The sequence below is a fragment of the Melozone crissalis genome, unplaced genomic scaffold (assembly GCF_028551555.1).
Source record: "Melozone crissalis strain CALT ecotype California unplaced genomic scaffold, PUWL_Pcris_2 ptg000099l_1, whole genome shotgun sequence".
Lineage (NCBI taxonomy): Eukaryota > Metazoa > Chordata > Aves > Passeriformes > Passerellidae > Melozone > Melozone crissalis.
In genome coordinates, this window is record NW_026535876.1 from 1,549,336 (window position 1) to 1,571,153 (window position 21,818).

General features: G+C 50.9%; 1 protein-coding gene across 1 annotated transcript; it reads left to right on the plus strand.

The window, feature by feature from the left end:
• The first annotated feature begins 20,677 nt into the window (after nucleotides 1-20,677).
• LOC128947368 (olfactory receptor 14J1-like) lies at nucleotides 20,678-21,610 on the plus strand. Its single transcript, XM_054291622.1, has one exon. It carries the CDS (start codon nucleotides 20,678-20,680, stop codon nucleotides 21,608-21,610), a length of 933 nt encoding a protein of 310 aa, XP_054147597.1.
• The last annotated feature ends 208 nt before the right edge of the window (nucleotides 21,611-21,818 follow it).

Consider the following 21,818-nt stretch of genomic DNA (forward strand, 5'->3'; position numbering starts at 1 on the left):
CCAGCTCTGAACTCTGGCTGAAGCTCTGTCCACCTTCCTGGCTCAGGGTGGCTCTTTCTTCTTCAGAGCACCCTGGGCTGGGTTTGCAGCCCCTCCTCATGGGGGATATATGAGGTTTTTCTTCCCTGTTGGATTCCTGTGTGTTAGAATCACTCAAAACAGCCTCTTTCACGAGGTTCTGCCATGCAGATTTTTCCTCCCTGGTCTCCATCCTCAGTTCCTTCCCTGAGGAAGGAAGGACAAGGACAGGATGGGATTTGGCTCCGTGCCAGAGGGAAGGGGAAGGAGATCCCCCCAGTGCATCCCCGGCAGGATGGCGTTGGCAGCAGGGTTGTCCTGCAGCTGGGGGCTGTGCTGGGCTGGGAGATGGAGCAGGAGAGAGGGGGAAATAGGAACTGACTTCCTCCTCACCTATCTGGGTGTCCCGGGGCTCCTTCCTCTTCCTCACAGCCTCCTTCTCCATCCAACCAAGGTTTGGGAATGGGAAATCCTGTTCTGGGAAGAAAACAAAGGGTGCACACATTGTCTTTTGTACTGGTTTGAAGGCAAACCTAGGGAGGGTCTAAACCAGAATTACAATTTAAAAGAAAACTAAGATCAAGGCAATGATACAGAAACACTGCCTTAAACTGACAGAGTCAGGATATAACCTGACACCCTGTTGTTCAGGGTGGTGGCAGCAGTGCCATTAAATGGTGGCTGCAGTCCTGTTGGAGTGATGAACGTGATTCTGTCAAAGCAGCGATCCTGTAGAAGGGTCTGGTCTTCCTGTGGAGGTCCACTGGTGGTTAGGGAGCTCTTGTCCTCTGGGAATCCAGTAGGCAAGCTGCTCCTGGTGTAGCAAAGTGTCAGCTTATATCCAGGTAGGAATGCTTGGATCCTCCCCCTGGGCGGAGCATCCCACAATGGGATGATGGAATTTTATCAGTCCTGCAGTGACACTCAATGGCCCATTCACAGAAGATGTCTCCCCTCACAGAAGATGTCTCCCCTGGAGGGCGTTATCAAGGGTGAGTCATGCAAGAGATAAAGAACACTGCCCCATCTGTTTATAGCAGTTGCTGAAGGTGGGGATTGAAAACATGCATTTGGTTACATCTTGCATGGCAACCTGAAACAGCGGGGTAATCCCTGCTCAGGGGGTGAACACTACCCCCCTTACCCAAACTGGCTCAGCTGTAAAACCCCCACCCTGGGAAAGCCACACAAACACCGGGGACAATGTCACACTTACCCTGCCCCAGGGGAGGGCTCTTTTTCCTCTCATTCCCTTCCTGTACCCCCTTTTCTATCCCATTTACTGTTCAATAAAATTCATTTTGGGTTTGGTCTCATTATCACCTTAATTGGGCCAGAGGAATCTCTCTAACACTTTTCTTAACCAGACTCACCAGACTGTGAAATTCTGTTGGCACAGTGAGTTTAGGCACTGTTCTCTGACCCCAGGTGCCTTTGGCAACAGCATGGTTCCCTCCTCTAAGGAGGTTGTGGTTCTCTCTGGAGGAACTCTTTGAAACTGGGCTGCAGCTTCCTCTGAGTGACTTATGGGAGAACTGATGAGGTAAATCGCCTTTGTGGGCCCGGAGTGTAAAGAAAATATTTTGTTGTCCTTCTATTACAGCGACCTGATGAAGGTCTTCAGGGTAAGAGAAGTGGACGAGAATCTTGGTTCATGATCAGAAGGCTGGATTTATTGATATATGATATATAATACATTATAACTATACTAAAAGGAATAAAGAGAAAAGTTGCAGAGGCTTGCTAAGCTAAGAATAGAAAGAAAAGAATGAATAACAAAGTTCTGTGTCCAGCAGAAAGCAAGGACCAACTCTCCCGTGAGTGGTCAGCAAATCCAAACACTCACAGAAGACCAATCACAGATGCTCCTGTTACATTCCACATCAGCAGATAATTATTGTTTGCATTTTTCTTCTGGGGCCCCAGCTTCCCAGAAAGGACAAATCCTAAAAGAGAGGATTTTATGAAAAATGTCTGTGACATCCTTCCTTGAAATGTTTTTTAAAATCACAGGAGGAAAGGGAGCAAATGATACCAGCGAGACTGACAAGGTTCATTCACCCCATGGTGAGGAACACAAGGCTGCTAAAAGTCCTACAAGAAGCTCAGCTCAAGTAGCTAAATTCCCAAATAACTCCTGAATTCCCAGGCTTGAGTGCTTTGTGAAATGTGAGAATCATTTTTCGCTTCATCCCTGTCACCTTTGTGACAGCTACAAAGAGTTTACTTTCCTTTTAATGACATCTGTATTGGGCTGAATTTACACTTTTATCAGAATGTGCTAGCAGCTGAGCTGGAGCTGTGCAGGAACCAGTGGAACTTGGAATTGCCACAAAATTGCTTGTACTGTCAGTTTATTAATGTTTGTGATTTGTTTGTCATCACATCTGACTTGTGGGAAAATCAAATATTCATCAAAGTGATTTATGCAGAGTCAAGTTTGATTTCTGCCAAATTATTTTTCACAGTGCCCAGGGGATGCTTGAGGGGTCTCTGTGCCTCTCGCCCTGGGGGATGCTTGGCAGGGATTTGGGGGGGTTGTCCCTGTCCCTGTCACCCCAGGCCATTGCCCAGGGGCTGTCCCTGTCCCTGTCACCCCAGGCCATTGCGTAGGGGGTCTCCATCATTTTCACCCCAGGGAATGCCTGGGGGGTTTCCCTCCCTCTCACCCCTGTGCCAGGGGGTGCTCGGGGCAGTCTCTGTCCCTTTCAGCGCAGGGGATGCTCGGGGGTCTCTGTCCCCTCACCCTGGGGGATGCTTGGGGGGTCTCCTTCCCTCTGGCCTCAGGCAATGCTTGTGCAGGGCTGGGGACCAGGGGCTCTGTGTCCCTCTCACCGCTGAGGGTGCTCAGGGCTGGGGGGGCTCTCCGACCTTCTCACACCTGCGGAGGTCAGGGGGGGTCTCTGTCCCTCTCAGCCCTGCTGCGACCCCACCCAAACATCATCGGGGTCAGAGGGACAGAGACACCCCCAAACCCCCAGAAGGGCTGAACCTGGGATTTGGTTTGGGGCTGAGGATTTAGGAAGGGGCTGGAATTGGGGCTGGGCTTGCAGTTGGGGCTGAGGTTTGGATTAGAGCTGGGATTGGGGTTAAGGCTGGACATGGGATTGGCTTTATGGCTGGGGTTGGGATTGAGTCTGGGGCTAGACAAGTCTGGCACTGGGATGAGATTAAATACAGAACTGTGAGTGTGTCTATACGTGGAGTGAGATTGAGACCAGGATCAGGGTCAGGTTTGGGACTGAGCTCACCCAGGGCAGGACAGGGAGGATGTCACTGCAGGATGTCCCTGGCGTTGTTCCAGCCCTCCTCAGGCACCTCCAAACATGGGGAGCAGCTGGGTGCCCCAAGATCCAGGTGCTCCCACGCTGCTACTCAATACCAGGTGAGCATTCCCTGAGGGCAGCCCTGACTGTGACCCTTGGGGCTCTGGGATCAGCCCTCACATCCCTGTGGGAGCAGCAGCAGACAGGATGAGAGATTCCCCCGCCCCGTTTTTCCTGTGGAAGGGTGAAGTCCAGCTGCCCTTTTCTTCTGGTGCCTCCTCCTCTCCTCAGCTGAGGATGTCAAACACCCCATGAGCAGGAAAATCCCCATTCCCTCTTTCCTTGTGGCTGCAGCCTGGAACATCCACCCAGAATGAAGGACTTTCTGACAGCCCTGCTGAATGACACTGGCAAGAGGTTTGTGAGAAGGGGAAGAAATTGTATTTTGATAGTAAATAAACGGTGCAAAATTATTTCTTTCTGTTATATTCCTTTTCAGTCAGTTTTGGTCTGTTTTCAGAGTGCCACCTTCTCAGCTGACTGTGTTTGTGCCCTCCTTTCTCTCCTGCCTCTCTTTGTCTGCTCTGTTTCTCTCTCAGTGTCTCCCTTCACTCAGGGCAGCTCACACCAAAGACCGTGCCCGGATTTAATTCCCAATTCAGGAGCTACAACAACCATGGGGGAAGTTATGAAGGCTCACAGTGAAATGCCACTGTAAGATCTTGCTCCACTTGGCTTTTGGCTCCTTCTTGACAGCTTTGCCCTCAAGGGCAGGAACATCTTTTCATAGCGGAGAACTGGAATTCCAGACCCTGGCAGTGTGTGCCGTGGATCCCAGAGGGGCATTCCCGAGGCTCCCAGGGTGCTGCTCCTGCCGTGCCTCCCAAGGAGCTTCTCTCCCAAGGGGAGAAGATCCAGCAGCTCTGTGGGCTCCCAGAGCACACAGCAAAGGTGGCTTTGATGGAAATTTTCCAGGGACTGGGGTGGGAAGGGACCCTGTCCATGGATTACGACCCCGCGAGGGACAGACGCCTCTGCCCGAGTGAAGGAGCGAATGAGAGCGTGGGAACGCAACCGACGATTATTGAACGTGGACTGAACGGAACAAGAAATGGGGAGGAGAAAGGGAGAGAAAGAAATCCGGAAGAGGTCTCAGAGAACATAAAGAAATGGGAAAAGGTTCCCGCCTGGACTCCGCAGCTCCCAGGGACACCCGCCGGGCGTAGCGCCTTTTCCAATTCCAGCCAATCAGAGGACGCGGTAAACAATTTCCATCCAACCAGAGCTTTTCTCTTCGATGACTCACCGGTTGCCAGGCGGGCCCGCAGAGCTGGCGGCCCCGGAGCGGAATTTGGGGCTCGGGCCGGGGGACGGATCCGCCCCGGGGGGGTCCCCGAGCCCCCTGCCCAGCCCTGGGGCCGATCGGGGGCTCCCCCACCCAGCAGCCGGTGCTGCGGGGCCGCGGGACAGAGCGGTGGGAAAGGGGGGTCCGGGCTGGCAGCGGAGGAAATGCGGGAGGAAGAGGAGGGAGAAGAGGAGCAGGAGCGGGAGCGGGAGAATCGCGGCGCTCGCAGCGCCCGCACGCCGAGCATCGCCCCAGCCCCGAGCCGCAGGTGCTGGCGGAGGCCGAGCTCGCCCCGGCTCCAGCCAGGGGTGTCTCCAAGAGGATTTTTTGGAGAGTGTTCGGAGCCGGCAGATCCCGGACTCGAGTCCCGGGTATCTCCGGGCTCCCCAAGAGGAGCTTTTTCGGGGGGAGAGGAGCCGCGATCGCCCCTCGGGAGGGTCCCGGGGGGTCCACGTGGGGATGGCCCGGTACCGACGGGGCGGGACATTGGTTTTGGGGATCCCCGTGAGAGCCGGGGCTGTGGAACGGGGGACCCCCGGGGCGGGGAGAGGGGAAGGGGCGATACCGGAGCTGGGGCACCTCCGGCAGCCCGGAGATGAGGCGGGGACGGGACCCCCTGACCCCGACAGGGGTGTCCTGGGGTGACTTCATGATGCTCGTACCCCATCGGTCTGTTTAGCCCAGAAATGAGTTCTGCACCTTTAAGGCTGGTTCTGAGAGCGAAGGGGAGGAGGAAGAAGCAGCAGTTTGTTTTCAGAAACTGTACTCACTCCTCTACATTCCAGCTGCTGGATGGACAGAGAGCAGGACAGAGCTCTCCTTTGCTTTTAGTTAGTTTTTAGCTCGCTGAGGCAGAGAAGTTCCCTGGACTGTGGTTTTTCTTTTTCTTTGGAGCTGTTTAAATCTGCTCTGGATTGAACACCCAGAACACCACCGGCAGCTCCTCCGTGAAGCCCACTAGGACGGGCCTGGGCTGAGGCATTTCCAGCGCTGGATGGACTGATAAGAGGCTGATAATAGACTGATAAGAGACTGATAAGGCACTGATAAGACACTGAGTGCACAGAGCTACAACTCAAGGAGGGACTTTCAGAGTTTGTCATCTATTTTGGAGCAGCAGGAGTTTTCATTGCTTAATATTGTTCAATTTTTGTGCTGGTGAATGCTTTGCCTGTAGAATAAAGTTTTTTTCCACTTTTCTCCCCGGAAATATTTTCCCGGACTGGCTGAGGGTGGGGCTGCTGAATCGGCATTCTAGAGGAAGCTCCTTTTGGAGGGTTTCAACCGATTTTGCCTTAAACTAGGACAGGGTGGTGGAAAGAAAGGGGAACCCCAAGTGGCTGGACTGAGGGGAGGCTGGAGAGGGGGACCTTGGGACCCCAGAACCTTCCAGAATCCAAAAGCAGGACCCTGGAGAGGGGGGATCCCCAGGACCCATGGGATCCCCAGCAGCCCTGAGATGCGGGACCAACCATAACCCAAGAGGGATGAGACTGGAAATGGGAAACTCCTGGTGGCTTTTTTTTATTCACTCTTGATTTTTGGACATCAGGTGACTTCTAGAAATGGACATGGGTTGGAGGAGTCCGCAGCCCAAGGCATTCACACCTTGTTTTTCCCCAAACCAGGATTTTCCCCAAACCTTCCCACTGTGACATCCCCCCTGTCCCGCTCTGGGTGAGCTCAATCCCAAACCTGACCCTGATCCTGGTCTCAGTCTCACTCCATGTTTAGACACACTCACAGTTTTGTATTTATTCTCATCCCAGTCCCAAACTCATCTATCCCCAGATCCAATCCCTACCCCAGCCCTAAAGTTAATCACATGTCTAGCTTTAACCCCCATCTAAGCTCTAATCCAATCTCAGCCCCAACTGCAAGCCCAGCCCCAATTCCAGCCCCTTCCTAAATCCTCAGCCCCAAACCAAATCCCAGGTTCAGCCCTTCTGGGTCTTTGGGGGTGTCTCTGTCCCTCTGACCCCGATGATGTTTGGGTGGGGTCACAGCAGGGCTGAGAGGGACAGAGACCCCCCCCGGCCTCCCCAGGTGTGAGAAGGTCGGAGAGTCCCCCCAGCCCCGAGCACCCTCAGCGGGGAGAGGGACACAGAGCCCCTGGTCCCCAGCCCTGCACAGGCATTGCCTGAGGCCAGAGGGATGGAGACCCCCGGAGCATCCCCTGGGCTGATAGGGACAGAGACCCCTGAGCATCTCCTGGGCTGAGAGAGACAGAGACTGCCCCGAGCACCCCCTGGCACAGGGGTGAGAATGATGGAGACTCCCTGGGGAATGGCCTGGGGTGAGAGGGACAGGGACACCCCCTGAGGAATGGCCTGGGGTGACAGGGACAGGAAAAACCACCCCAAGCCCCTCCCAAGCATCCCTCAGTGTGAGAGGCACAGAGACCCCTTGAGCATCCTCTGGGCACTGGACAAAATAAACTTGGCAGAAATCAAAATTGACTCTGCATAAATCACTTTGAAGAATATATGCTCTTCCCAAAAGTAACTTGTGATGAAAGTGCAAACAAATCCCAAATATGAATAAACTGACATTCCAAGAAGTGATGTGGCAATTCCAATATTAATTTCTTCCTGTAGAGCTCCAGCTCAGCTGTTGGCAGGTTTAGAAAAAAGGAAAGTGGAAATTTGGCCCAATACAGATTATTAAAAGGAAGGGAAATGTCGGAGAATGACTTAAAGAAAAGGCCATGAGACATACAATGGAGAGAAAAGTATAAGGGAAAAGTAAAGCAGTTCTTAGCCTTCTGATTTCTATAAACAATTAGACTCTCTCAGGCATCACTTTATAAACAATAAAGTTCTCAGACTGTCTTCCCATAACAAGCAGAACACCGTCTCTGGGAAGGCCTGGCATCTTGGGAACAGATGTAGAAGTTTTGGGAACTCTGGTTCTGTTTTTAATAAACAATTGTAGGTATTCTAAAACAAAGGGAGTGGTTAGAAGTTTCTTTGTTAGCCTATCATAAATCTGGATTACAGAATATGCATGAAGTTCATTAGCACTGTTATTTAAGGTGATTGATTGATCAATAAAATTGGAGTTCGATGCATTACCAGGATGGTCGTTCTCCCTTCACTTCAATAGGGAAAGCTGTGTGCAGCAGTAACAAAGGTGACAGGGATAAAGAGAAAAATGATTGTCACATTTGGTAAAGCCCCCAAGCCTGGGAATTCAGGACTTATTCAGAAATTTATCTACTTGAGCTGGGCTTCTTCTGGGACCATTAGCCGCCTTGTGTTCCTCACTGTGGGGTGAATGAACCTTGTCAGTCTCGCTGGTAACATTTGCTCCCTCTCCTCCAGTGATTTTAATAATTTTATAAGGAAACACAACAAATTATTTTCTTTACACTGGCCACCCATGAAAGCCATTTTCATCATTATTTCTCCCCTAAGTTCCCCAGGAGGAAGGAGCAACTTTGTCCAAGTTTCCAAGAGTTCTTCCAGCAAGAGCCACAACCTCCTCAGAGAAGGGAACCATGCTGTAGTCAAAGGCACTTAGGGTCAGAGAACAGTGCCCTGAACTCACTGCACCAAAATAATATTGCAATATGGTTAAGAAAATTGTTAGAGAGATGCCTCTGCCCCAATTAAGGTGCTAATGAGACCAAATTCAAAATGGATTTTATTGAACCGTAAATGTGAGGTAGAGAGAGAGATGGAAAGAAAGAGAAAAGATGAGTGACAGGGACTGAGACCTCCCCTGGAGCAGGGCAAGTGTGACATTTTCCCATATGTGTGTGGCCTTCTCGGGGTGAGGGTTTTACACCTGAGCCAGTTTGGATGAGGGGGATGGTGTTCACCACCTGAGCAGGGATTACCCCACTGTTTCAGGTTGCAAGGCAAGAGGTAACCAAATGCATGTTTTCAATCCCCATCTTCATCAACTGCTATAAACAGGTGGGCCAGTGTTCTTTATCTCTTCCATGACTCACCCCTGATAATGCCCTCCAGGGAACATATCTTCTGTGAATGGGCCATTGAGTGTCACTGCAGGACTGATAAAATTCCATCATCCCATTGTGGGATGCTCCGCCCCGGGGGAGGATCCAAGCATTCCTACCTGGATATAAGCTTAGCCTTGCAACACCAGCAGCACCTTGCCTACTGGATTCCCAGAGGACAAGAGCTCCATAACCACCACTGGACCTCCACAGGAAGACCAGACCCTTCTACAGCATCACTTCTTGGACAGAATCACGTTGATCACTCCAACAGGACTGCAGCCACCATTTAATGTGACTGCAGCCACCACCCTGACCAACATGGTGTCAGGTTATATCCGGACTCTGTCAGTTTAAGACAGTGTTTCTGTATCATTGCCTTGATCCTAATTTTATTTTTGAATTGGAATTCTGACTTAGACTCTCCCCCTGGTTTGCCTTCAATCCGGTACAAAATTTAGGGTGCTCATTTCTTGTTTTCCTCCCAAAACAGAATTTCCCATTCCTAAAACTTAGCCAGATGGAGGGAGAGACTGCAAGGAAGAGGAAGAGGCCCCAGGACACCCAGGCAGGTGAGGAGGAAGTCAGTGCCCCTTTCCCCCTCTCTCCTGCTCCATCTCCCAGGCCAGCATGGCCCCTGGCTGCAAGACAACCCTGCTGCCAACGCCGTCCTTCTGGGGATGCACTGGTGGGATCTCCTTCCCTTTCCCTCTGGCATGGAGGCAAATCCCATCCTCTCCTTGTCCTTCCTCCCCCAGAGAAGGAGCTGATGATGGAGACAGGGAGGACAAATCCCCACGGCAGAACCTGGAGGAAGAGGCCGTTTTGAGCAGCTCCATGACACAGGAATTTAATGGGGAGGATAATCCCCAGAGATTCCACAGGAAGAGGGGCTCCAAACCCAGGCCAGGGTGCGCTGAGGAGGAAAGACCCACCCTGAGTCAGGAAGGTGAACAGAGCTTCAGCCAGAGCACAGAGCTGGTGGTCAGTGAGCAGCTTCATGATGGGGAGAAGCCCCACAAGTGCTCAGAGTGGGAGAAGAGCTTCAGGCATGGCAGCACCCTGATCAGCCACCAGATGATCCACACAGGGAATGGGCCTACGAGTGTGGGGAATGTGGGAAGGGCTTCAGTTATAGGTCCACCCTTGCGACCTACCAACGCATCCACACTGGGGAGAGGCCCTACGAGTGTCCCGAGTGCCAGAAGAGCTTTCGGACCAGCTCCGATCTCCTCAGGCACCAGCTCATTAACACTGGGGAGAGGCCTTTCTGCTGCCCTGACTGTGGGAAGGGCTTCCAGCGCAAGTCCCACCTCATCATCCACCAGCGCATCTACACTGGGGAGAGGCCCTGCGAGTGCCCCACGTGTGGGAAGAGGTTTCAGACCAGCTCAAATCTCCGTCTGCATGAGCGGATTCACACAGAGGGGAGGCCCTTCCACTGCCCGGACTGTGGGAAGGGATTCAAGCATAAGTTCACCCTCATCACGCACCAGCACATCCACACAGGGAAGAGGCCCTTCGAGTGTCCCCAGTGTGGGATGAGTTTCACCCAGAGCTCCGACTTGACCAGCCACCAATGGAAGCACCAGTAAGGGATGTTCTATCAGTGCCCCAACAGCAGAAGAGCTTCATGCCCAGCTCCGGCATCATCCCTCATTGGAGGACCCATATTAGAAAGAGCCCTGGTGATCCATGTTCCCTGTGATCCATGCTAGGAAGATACCTGTCCCTTTTCCTGCCCCTACCAATGACATGATGTGGGATGGAAGAACATGAGGGTCTGGCCATGGCCCTGTCATGACATTCACTCCTACCTCAGGTCATTGCCAGGGGCAGGAAAGGGACTCTTTCTCACCCCAGGGAAAAGGGTGTCCTTTGCAGACAGGAGGAAATACATTGCCGTGAAGAGCCAATTGTTGATGTTTTAGTATTCTCTGCCAATAGTTTTACTTACCCTTCTGTTATCAATATTGTTTTTGTTCCTGTTTGTTCCTTATCTCATTGCTGTTCCCAATAAATGGTTTTTATCCCAATTTAGGGTCTTTGCCTTTTGTGCTTTCCATGGGAGGCGGGAGGGCAGCGAGGGCAGCATGGTTTTAGCATGAGCAGGAAATTGGGCTATCCCATTCCTGAACCCCGGCCCATGGAAACCGAGCATCCCAGCTGGTCCCAGCCCTGGAAGCCATGGCTACAGCCTTGGGAGTGGGTCCCTGGCTGGGGCTGTGGGAACCTCTTCCCTCTGGTGCCCAGGGACAGGAGTGGAGGGAACGGCTGCAGCTGAGTCGGGGCAGGCTCAGGTTGGATGTCAGGAAAAGGTTTTTGCCCAGAGGCTGCTGGGGCCCTGCCCAGGCTCCCCAGGGAAGGGTCCCAGCTCCAGGGCTCTCTGAGCTCCAGCAGTGTTTTGACAGCGCTGCCAGGCCCAGGCTGGCATTGTTGGTGTGTCCTGTGCAGGGCCAGCAGTTGGACTGGAGGATCCTGATGGGTCCCTCCCAGCTCAGCCAATTCTGTGGTTCTGGGATCCCATGAGCCTGGGGATGGGGCTGCCAATGGTTGCCATGGCAACAGGCTGTGGCTGCAGGCCTGAGCTGGTGTCCATGGCAACCACCCCTGGCATGGGATCTCCATGGAGCTGCAGAGGGACTGACCATAGCAACAGGGGGCTGGGGATGGTTACCATTGAAGCTGACCATAGCAACAGGGAGGTGGGGATGGTTGCCCTGGAAACTGACCATAGCAACAGGGTCCTGCTGATATTTGCCTGCTAAGGATCAGATTTGTCACAGGCCTTCCGAGGTGTTCCATGGGGACTTTCCAAGAGTCTCCAGGCTGTTCCAGAGCTGGAATGTCACAGGCAGAGACAGGGGCTCCATGGAGACCTCCCAGGGCTTTCTGGGGATGGTAAAGAGCCCTGTGGGCAGAGAGTCACAGCCATTCCATGGTGACATCCCAGGGGACCTTGGGCCGCAAAGGCAGCGATCTGTCACAGGCACTCACGGGGGCTCCACGGTGACATCCCAGGAGTCCCCAGGCTGCCAAAGAGCCGGGATGTCCCAGACACTCACAGGGGTTCCTGTCATGGGCACAGTGGGAGCTTCAGGCAAAGTTTAATATTAGAGAAGCTCCTATTGGGTCATGAAGTGCAGAAAGGATCCCCAGCAGCCCCCACTGATCCCCAAATATCACCACTTAGTCAGAGATGACACAGACTCACATCAGAAGGCTAAGGGCTAAAACCTACTCATTTATTCAAACATCGACTTTTACATCTTGGTTTGCTTCAGGTGGACCTCATTGGTCATTTAATCAACACATTTCACCTGAGTGGCTAATTAAGACAACACCCTTCAGTAAACAACTTTATGGAAAAAAGCCTACTTATTTCAAACATTGTCAGGGCACCAGGTATTGATGGTTGTTTTATGTTGGGTCTTTCTGGGGGCTCTCTCGATGTGGGAAACCCTCCTGTAGCAGTTCTGTGCCAGCTAAAAGGAAGTGCATGGGACTTTTACAGTCTTCAGCTTCTTGTTTATTGTTATCTTACCTAAAGTTTTTCATTACTGTCCACAGGAGGCTCAGAATGCTGAAACAAACACCTCAAAATGGCTCTAAAATGTATGGTTTCAAGGTCTTTTAAAGTTGTCTCATCCAATCAACTCCTAAAATGTGTATTATTTCTACTTATCTACACATAACTCATCCCTTGACTGTCCACATAACGTCTGCACTGTGCTTTAATTGACCAATCACCCTGTGCCACCAACACTGCAGAAAATGGAGTAGATGAAGATGACAGGGACTACACCCCAATTCCTCCATCTTGCTGCCTTTCTACACCATACTAAAAACCCCAAAACCTAAATTTCTCACCCAAGGAACATAGCATACTACCCTCTAAACTATGTCACACTTCGGAAAATTCTAATAGTTCTCAAATTCCTGGAAGTCCTCTCCGTGGGTGAAGGTGAAAGGCAGTGTTTCTCTGGGGGTCAGGACCCCTCAGAGCAGACAGAAATATTCCCTGTGCCTTGGATTCCCACACATTTATTCTAAAATCTATTAACCCTTAACATGTGAAGTTACCCAAAAATTTTCCAGGTAAGTAGGATTTGACGGAGAAGAACTAGAGAAGAACAGAAAGACAGAAGATCCATAAAAAGACACACACATAGGTACCAACAGCTCAGGTTCCAGCATCACTAACAGAGGAACCCAAGGAGAAAGCAGGATCCAGACCCTGGGCCTCGTGCTCTGGCTTTTAACCCCCTGGGCCTTCATGGGCCCACCCCTGGGGTGGGACTGCCAGTTGCTTGTCCAATCAGAGCCAGGGTAGCACCTGCTGCTAGTGTGTGATTGACTGACAGCTGGGCCAATCAGAGCTGGGTTGACATCACCCCCTGCTGTGTGATTGACAGCTCTGCCAGGCCAGGGCTGGGGGCAGGGCTCTGTCCCACCACAAACCAAGGCCTGACCCAGCCCTGGCCCCACACACGCATTCCGAGCATCCCAAGGTGTCTCGGGACATTGATCTCATCCAGCCTCTGACAGTGACCACGATGACACTACGGAACCTCATGGAACTATGGGTTAGTTGTGACAATGGAGGTCCAAGGAAATGATGGTGAGACTGTGGAATCCAGGCATCAGGGAATCAAGGAGACCATTGTGCAGCTCAGGGGGCCTATGGAAGCAAGGATCAGTGATCGAACTGTGGTTTGATTGTTGATTGATTTAAAATAGAAACAAGGAGCCATTGTTTCACAGCGGGGCTGCATGGGGCCAATGGACCCTTGTGACTCTGTTTGGGGCTCATGAAACCAAGAAGCCATTGTGACATTGCCAGACCTCATGGAATCAAGGACACCATTATGACAGTGTTAGGATCCATGAAGTCAAGGGAACATGGAACATGTCTGCCTGGTTTGGACTCATGGGTGCTGTCTGACAGGTCCCACTGAATTTGACATGTCAAGGGCCACTTCCCATCTGACCATGAAGCACTGGGGCTCTGTGGTTTTATTCCTATGGGAAAGAACTGTCTTTCTTGTCTAGGCACCCATGGCCAAAATTGAGATTCTGCATCTAAAATTCTCTATATGCAAGGGTTACTCCCAGACAAAATCTGCCCGTACAGTCAAGACTGGCTAGACTTGGCCTCTGGTGACTGCCTCTCATCTGCCCCTGCACCACTGGGGCTCACTTGTTTCCTTCCTATGGAGACCATTGTGACACTGCGGAGCATTGTGGAACCAATGGGCCATGGTGACACTGCAGGCCCTTGTGGAATCTGTTACACTGTAGGAACTTGTGGAACCAAGGGGAACATGTTGACCCTGCAGGGTACCATGGATCCAAGGGGCCACTGTGACACTGTGGCACCTTGTGGAATCAAGGATATCTTTGTGGCTCTGTTGAGCCGCATGGTCCCAAGGGGCCAGTGTGAAGCAGCAGGGCTTTGTGGAACCAAGAGGCCATTGCTGCATTTCAGAGCCTTGTGGAGCTAAAGGTCCATTGTGATCCTGCGAGGCAATGTGGATCCATGGGGAGCATTGTGCCATTGCAAGGCCTCATGGAATCATGGAGACCCTTGTGACACTGTGGGGCCTCATGGAGGGAAGGGGCCTTTGTGACACTATGGGAAGTTGTGGAAACTTTGCGGGGGGCCATTGAACACAGCAAGGCTTCATGGAACCAATAGACCATTGTGACACTGTGGAGCTTTGTGGAACCATGGGGACCATTAAGATCCTTAAGGACTTGTGTAATCAAGGGGCCATTATGACACCTGAGGGCATTATGGAAACAGAGAACCACTGTGGCACTGCAAACCCTCATAGAAGCAAGAGAACCATTGTGACACTGCAGGGCCCTGTGGAACCAAGGGAACATGAAATAGGTGTGGCTGCCTTGGCCTCCCAGGGGTCACCTGACAGGTCTGGCTGACCTGGGAATGTGGAAGGCTGCTCCCATCTGCCCCTGAAACACTGGGGCTCTGGGCTTTTCTTTTTATGGAAAAGAACTGTCCATTTTTTTCCAGGCATCCATGGCCAAAATTAGGATTCCACCTCCAAATTTTTGTGTATTAAAGGATTGCTCCCAGACAAAATTTACCAGGACAGACAAGTCAGGCTGGTCTTTGACTCCTGAGGGACAGCATTCACTTGTTTTCCAAACACTGGAAAGGGCTCTGCGCTTTTCTTTTTATGGAAAAAACTCCCATCCCTCTTCTCCAGGCACAAATGTCTGAAACTGGGACTCCGCATTCATAATTTTAAATATCCATGAGTTGCTCCAAGCATACCTGCCAGGACAGACAGGTCAGGCTTGCCTTGGCCTCTGGTGGTTGCCATTCATCAGCTTCTGAAACATGGGGCTAAGTGGTTTCCTTCCTATGCAGGCCAATGTGACATTTGGGAGCCTTGTGAAACCTTCATTTGGCCATTGTGACACTGCAGAGCACCATGGATCCAAGGGACTATTGTGACACTGTGGAGCCTTGTGGAACCATTGCAGATCATTGTGGCTCTGTTGGGCCCAAGGGACCAGAGCAAAGCAGCGGTGTGGAAGTTAGCCCAGCTGTAACTCAGAGTCAGACGGATTTTATCCCAAAGAACTGGGCGTGAGTTTCAAGCCCTGGGAATCATTCATTTAATTTAGGGTAAGTTTGAGAGTTCCCCCATAAGCCTTTAGTGTTGTTATGCTAAGTAGTCCAAGTTCTTCTCCTCCAGTGGTTACTTGTTTCCCCTACAGAATTATTGTTCTAGAGTGTTTTACCCTCAAGTGTATATATTGTTGCTTTGCCTTTTTCTCAGGTCTTTGAATCCCATCCCTCGTCCTGTGCTTGACTTCTCCAAGTTTGTTGTTTTTCACCCTGTTACTAAAGTTCTTTTTGGGCAACTCCATTGATCTTGCTTGTTGTAGCACTGGTGGGTAGGACGATTGGGACGGACGGAGGTGAGAGATCTCTGAGGCCAGGTCTTTCAACTTGTGGTTTATTGCAAAGGGTGTGGGTGCAGGGGCCTTGTTTGGAGCTGCCAGCCACAGCTCGGAGCAGGCCCGAAAGAGGAGCTTGAAAGAGGCGCCCAAAATGGATGCCCAAAAGAGGAGGGGAGTCCCCGTTACAATACAATAAATCTTCTGTGCTGCATATTCTAATTTTCAGTAACTAATCTAGTGCAAGATACAAATCTTATAGCATTTACATACAGCCTATAAGAATCATTACATTACCATACTGTGTTACATTTTAAACCCGAAAAACTACTCTTTGGACCCCTTCTGCCAAGCTAGTGGGGTCTGCTCTGACTCTTGGACCTGTCTGCAAGCAGAGGGAGTTGTTTCATCAAAAGGGGATTACCTTCAGCCGGCCATACCATTGTTTTCCAGTTGTTCAGTAACTAAGGCTTGGTATCTCAAAGCTTGCTTTCATTTCAATCTGACAGTTTCCATATTTTCAAAATCTTTTGCCAGGCAATCATATTTATAAGGCTTTTCTGTTTCATCTTCCCTTGCATCTGCTCCTTTTCATTTTCACCACGCTTGCCCTGAAGTTGGGGAACCAGAAAGGTTTGTCACAGCCACCCTCATGGAGACATTTGGCACCCAAACAGGGACCCTGACATTCAGGCATGTCAGCTGGGGTTAGCTGATGGATAGGCCAGTGCTCCCCAGGATTTTGGATTGTGCCAGGCTGGCAGATTCATCATTTCTTTGAGGGACCTTGGCCAGTGTGCTGGTTTAGGGCAAATTTGTTAAAGAGTGTGCAAAGGAGGGCCCTCCTCCAGAAAGGAAAACCCACATGGCCCCTCCCCCCAACCGGTTCAGGAAAAAATTCCTCGGAGAGAGGTGGAAAAAACCTGTTTATTTGACACGCACAGCACCCCCCAGCACACAAAATGAACAATACCAGATGACACCGCTCTGACTAAGATGACAAAATCAGAAAGTCTCTTTCGGGGGTGGTTGCTCTGTTCTCAGTCCCTCCGGCGCTGGGCAGCTGCTGCAGCCAAACCTTTGGTGTTCCTGGGTCCCAGTCTGGAGCAGGTTCCAGATGGTCACAGGAACAGGAGAGGAGAAACAGTCCGGGAAGGAATTTGGACTGTTTAGCTAAACTAGCTAATAAGCAGAAGCAAAAGCGAGAGCAAAAGCAAGAGCAGAAAAGCAAGCAAGCAAAGCAGCAAGCTGAAAGCAAGAAGTGAAAAACAGCCCTATGTACTGCTCATTTCTGTGTCCCTGATAAGGGAAACCCAAACAAAACTTCCACTCTTCAGAGTCGGTCTTAAAGGCACAGAACAGATAAATGGGGATACAAGCATCATAACGTCACCCCAGGACAGCCAGGATCCACAAGGGAAAATGACAGTTTCACCTGCATAGGATTGCAGGTGGGTTTGGGGACACACAGGACAATTATTGCCCATTTTGTCACTGTCTTTTTACAATACACACCGATGTCCCATAACTGATTTAGGGTGTTCCAGTGGCTGTTCTACGTAAGGCAGAGAAAGAGAAAAATGGGCAGCCGGATGTCCAAAGTAGAAAGGTGTGTATATCAATGCTTTAGGTTAATTTTCACAGATCATGACCAAATATCTTCAAAGAACAAGTTAAAATCAATCCTGAGGCGGATCATTAAAAATTCTCCAGATGCCCCTGAGCCTCACCATCCTCCCTCCATTTTGGCTCCTCCACTTCCTGCTACCAAAACTTTCTCTTCCACCCTGAATGAACCTCCAGACTCCACCCCCACAACTGTGGGTCATGCCTCACTGTCAGTCATTCCACCTTCACCCTGGGCCATGCCTCCAGAACTCCACCCCGGAAGTCCGCCGTCCTAAATCAAGGCCCTTCCTTCCAACACCTGACAAAATGGCAGTGCCCTTTGCCTCCCCCTCTGGCGACAATATAACCCCATGATCAAAGATACTAAACCCAACAGTCACAGTGTTTCTAATCCAAATGTTTCTGCTCCAAGTTGCTCTTCATCCCCAGAAGACAGTTTGGATTCCCCAGAGCCACCTCACTCCTCAGCCCCAGAAGATCCCCAGGAAAGGATCCGGAAAGAAGCAGTTAAGGAAGGAGACTGGCAAACAGTCTCAACAACTCCTCATTGCCCCCGTATGTTATGAAAGAAGGGGGCAGAATCCCATGTATCAGCCATTGGCTTGCAAGGAAATCAAGGATCTGTGTAGGGCAGCTAAAGACCATAGGAGGGACTTACCTTGTTTTAATGGCCTAATGAGGGCCATGTTTACAGCACATATGTTAACCCCCTGTGATTTAAAATATAACATGACCATGTTGTTGTCACCTACAGAACACACCCTGTGGGAAGGGGGATGGAAGTGTTTACTAAATCAATTAATAGCAGACTATGCTAATAATGAGGCAAGGGTGGAATTGACAATCAACCATCTAGCTGGAGAAGGACAATACAGCCTACCAGATGATCAAGCAGCAGGTATCCTCAGAGAAGTATTGGATGATATCAAAGAGATGGCTTTGAAAGCTTTAATCCAGGTATCGGATGGTAGCACCCCCAGTTTGGACTACCTTGGGTGGCTGCAGCTAAAGCTTTAGGACAATTGCACCATCTTGGGTGCCTGTTAACTAAGCAAACCAATGCTATGTCCCTCACATTGAGTGGCCTGCTTTTAGATATAGAGACCATCAGACATGCCACCATACAGAACAGTGATAGAGTTTTTACTCTGGGCACATGAGCATGGCTGTGTAGACTCTGAGGGATGTATTGTATGAACCTCTTCAGCCACAGCGAGTCAGTCCACAAGAGCATTCAGGTACTGAAGGAAGGGTTCAAGAATCTTCAAGTGGAAAACAAAGACTGGGTCAATAAACTCTTCCAATGCAAGGGACTAAAGGGTTGGATGATATCTAGCTAAAACAGGGCTATTAATTATCTTAGTTGTTGTTGTATTGTTAATTGTCCCATGTTTGTTTGGGTCCTTCTAGAAAATCTTACAAAATTCTTTCAGTTCCATCTTTGTTGTAAAACAGAAAGGAGGAAGATACTCAACACAGGATCATCATGGACTCCCGGGAGGAGAGAATTGGAGGCCAGGATAGCACAAAAACCTCTCAGAGACTCAGTATGGGAAGGAAACACCTCTATAAGTACCTAAAAGTATTCTTAAATCCATAAAGTTCCTTAAAAACCTTGAGTATCTCAAGGCATTAATGGGCCCAACTGAGTGTCAGGACAAAGCTCTCAAGGGACTCATTAAAGCAGATGACTGGGGCTGTGATTGCACAAACCTCTTACAGAGTCCATCAAAAGGGAAACACCAAGTAGCTTAAAATAACTGAAGGACCTTGAAGTAGTAATGAGCCCCACTGAGTGTTGTTATTGACAAAGCCTCTCAAGGGACTAATTACAGCAGATAATTGGAGGCCATGATTACAAAAACTCTCAGAAATTCAAGGCAAAAGCCAAACCCAAAGTCCTTTGAAAAACCTGCAATCCCTGCAGGGAGCATGAAGGAGCCCCCAGGGCCATTCCTGAGCAAGGCTCCGCAGGGACTTCTTCCAGCAGATCCTTGAGGCCACTGGGATGTGGGCTAGGGGGGGATGCTGAGGGCAGGACAAGGGGCTGACAGTGCCCAACCTGGCTGGGGCTGTGCCAGGAGGCCCCAGGGCCTCAGGACAAGGTGTCTCCTCACAGCCCTTGGTGGCACAGACCCTGCTGTACCCCAGCTGTCTCTTTGTCCGCAGCTGCCATCAGTGCCTCCAGTTTTCTGCTCTGCCGGGGGCCTGGGGACACTTTCTCAGTTATGTCCCTCAGTGGGACCCATTAAAAGTCCAAGAAAGTTTGGAGTTGGATTCTGATTTGGAGTTCTGAAGAGGTTTCTTCAGGTCCTTCTCAGTTACTGATGTTCAGGGCCTGAGCACAAAGCCCCAGAGGCTCATTAAAGTCATTGTGCTGTGTCTGTGCTGCTGAGTTGGGCTGGGCACCTGGCACAGAGGCAGCTCCTGGTAAGCAAGAAGAGCTTCAAAAGCACATTTCTCTTGATGAGCAGCTCTTTTGCCAGCCCGGCAGGGCTAGGGCACTGCCTGCAGCCAGCCCAGGCACAGCACAGAGGCACAGAGAGCTTCAATCAGTCAGGGCTGGGAAGGGGCTGAGAAGTGCCTGGGGCAGAATCACTGCCAGCCCTTGGCACAGGAACCTCGGGCTGCAGCACAATGCAGCTGCAGCTCCTCGAGCCATCTCCTAAAGCTGGAACATCCCAATGCCTACAGACTCTGTGAGTACATTCTCTGATTGTCTCTTGTGCAGAGCAGCCAGGGGTGCCCGGGCTGTCCCGCAGAGCAGGGTCCTGCAGCCCAGGGCGCTGTGCTGGGGCAGGGACTCTGCTGCCTGCCAGAGACAGCTCTCAGCCAGCCCTGGCAGCTGCTGCCAGCACTGGGGGACAAGATCTGGGTGGGAGGAGACAGCTGCTAATGCTTGGAAGTGTTCTCCTTGTGTGGTGGGGACGTTGCAGTGTTCAGGGCTGCTTCTAGGGTAACATTTAACAGTAGAACATTTCCAAGTAGGTTATACATGGAGCATAGTGAGACAGTGGCTGCATAAAAAGAGAAAATCCTGCTTTTTTGCTCTACTGCTCTGGTTTGCCAAAATTGGATTTTGGCCACAGATATTCATCTCTCCGTTAATGTTGAGGAAAAAAAATTCTCTCAGATCTCAATAAACCAGGCAGTGAGAGAAGTCAGCAGAGGGCCCATTACAGGCAGCAACAGTGTCACTTTTCCAGACTCCTCAGGGTTGCTCTGATGGTGCCATCAGAGCCTGCAGAGCCAGAGAGGCCCCTGGGCAGTGCCAGAGCTGGGAGGGGTCTGCAGGGCAGAGCTGAGCCCCCAGGGCTGGGCTTGGCTCTGGCAGTACTGTCAGGGCCCAGCCCTTGGCACAGGGAAGCAGCTGCTGGCAGGGACAGCTCCAGGCAGCAGAGCCCTGGGCAGGCAATGGGGAGAAAGTGCCCCTCAGTCTGTGCTAAGATATTTAAAGTCATTTCCAAACACAACTATTGCACGATTACTTTTTTTACAGATCTCAATGCCAAGACATTGCAAATGTGCAACAGCAGCTCCATCAGGCACTTCCTCCTGCTGGCATTGGCAGACACGCGGCAGCTGCAGCTCCTGCACTTCTGCCTCTTGCTGGGCATCTCCCTGGCTGCCCTCCTGGGCAACGGCCTCATCATCAGCGCCATAGCCTGCGGCCACCATCTGCACACACCCATGTTCTTCTTCCTGCTCAACCTGGCCCTCGCTGACCTGGGCTCCATCTGTACCACTGTCCCCAAAGCCATGCACAATTCCCTCTGGGACACCAGGGACATCTCCTACACAGGATGTGCTGCACAGCTCTTTTTCTTTGTGTTCTTCATCTCAGCAGAATTTTCCCTCCTGACGATCATGTGCTATGACCGCTACGTGTCCATCTGCAAACCCCTGCACTACGGGACCCTCCTGGGCAGCAGAGCTTGTGCCCACATGGCAGCAGCTGCCTGGGCCAGTGGCTTTCTCAATGCTTTCATGCACACGGCCAATACATTTTCCCTGCCCCTGTGCCATGGCAATGCCCTGGACCAGTTCTTCTGTGAAATCCCACAGATCCTCAAGCTCACCTGTTCGCACTCAATTCTCAGGGAATTTGGGCTAATTGTGTTTTCCATCTCTTTAGCATTTGGCTGTTTTGTGTTCATGGTTTTCTCCTATGTGCAGATCTTCAAGGCTGTGCTGAGGATCCCCTCAGAGCAGGGACGGCACAAAGCCTTTTCCACCTGCCTCCCTCACCTGGCCGTGGTCTCCCTATTCCTCAGCACTGCAGCAATTGCTCACTTGAAGCCCCCCTCCATGTCCTCCCCATCCCTGGATCTGGCACTGTCAGTTCTGTACTCGGTGGTGCCTCCAGCCCTGAACCCCCTCATCTACAGCCTGAGGAACCAGGAGCTCAAGACTGCAGTCTGGAGACTGATGACTGGATACTTTCAGAAACATTAAACTGCTGGCCAATTTCTGCAAATCATTTGAAATAAAAATATTCTTTAATAGTTCTGATTGGTTTGGCTGTGGTGGTATTTTTTCCTTCATTTTAAGTATTAATATTGTCTATAAAATTGTCACTGTTTGCACTGATTCTTCTTTTGTTTCTCTCCACATTCCCTGTGGCCACAGACTGTGTAAATGAGGGGCTGCACTCTCAGTGCTT

Excerpts from the sequence above, each read along its gene's own strand:
- LOC128947368 (XM_054291622.1), top strand. The coding sequence starts at position 20,678 with ATGTGCAACAGCAGCTCCATCAGGCACTTCCTCCTGCTGGCATTGGCA.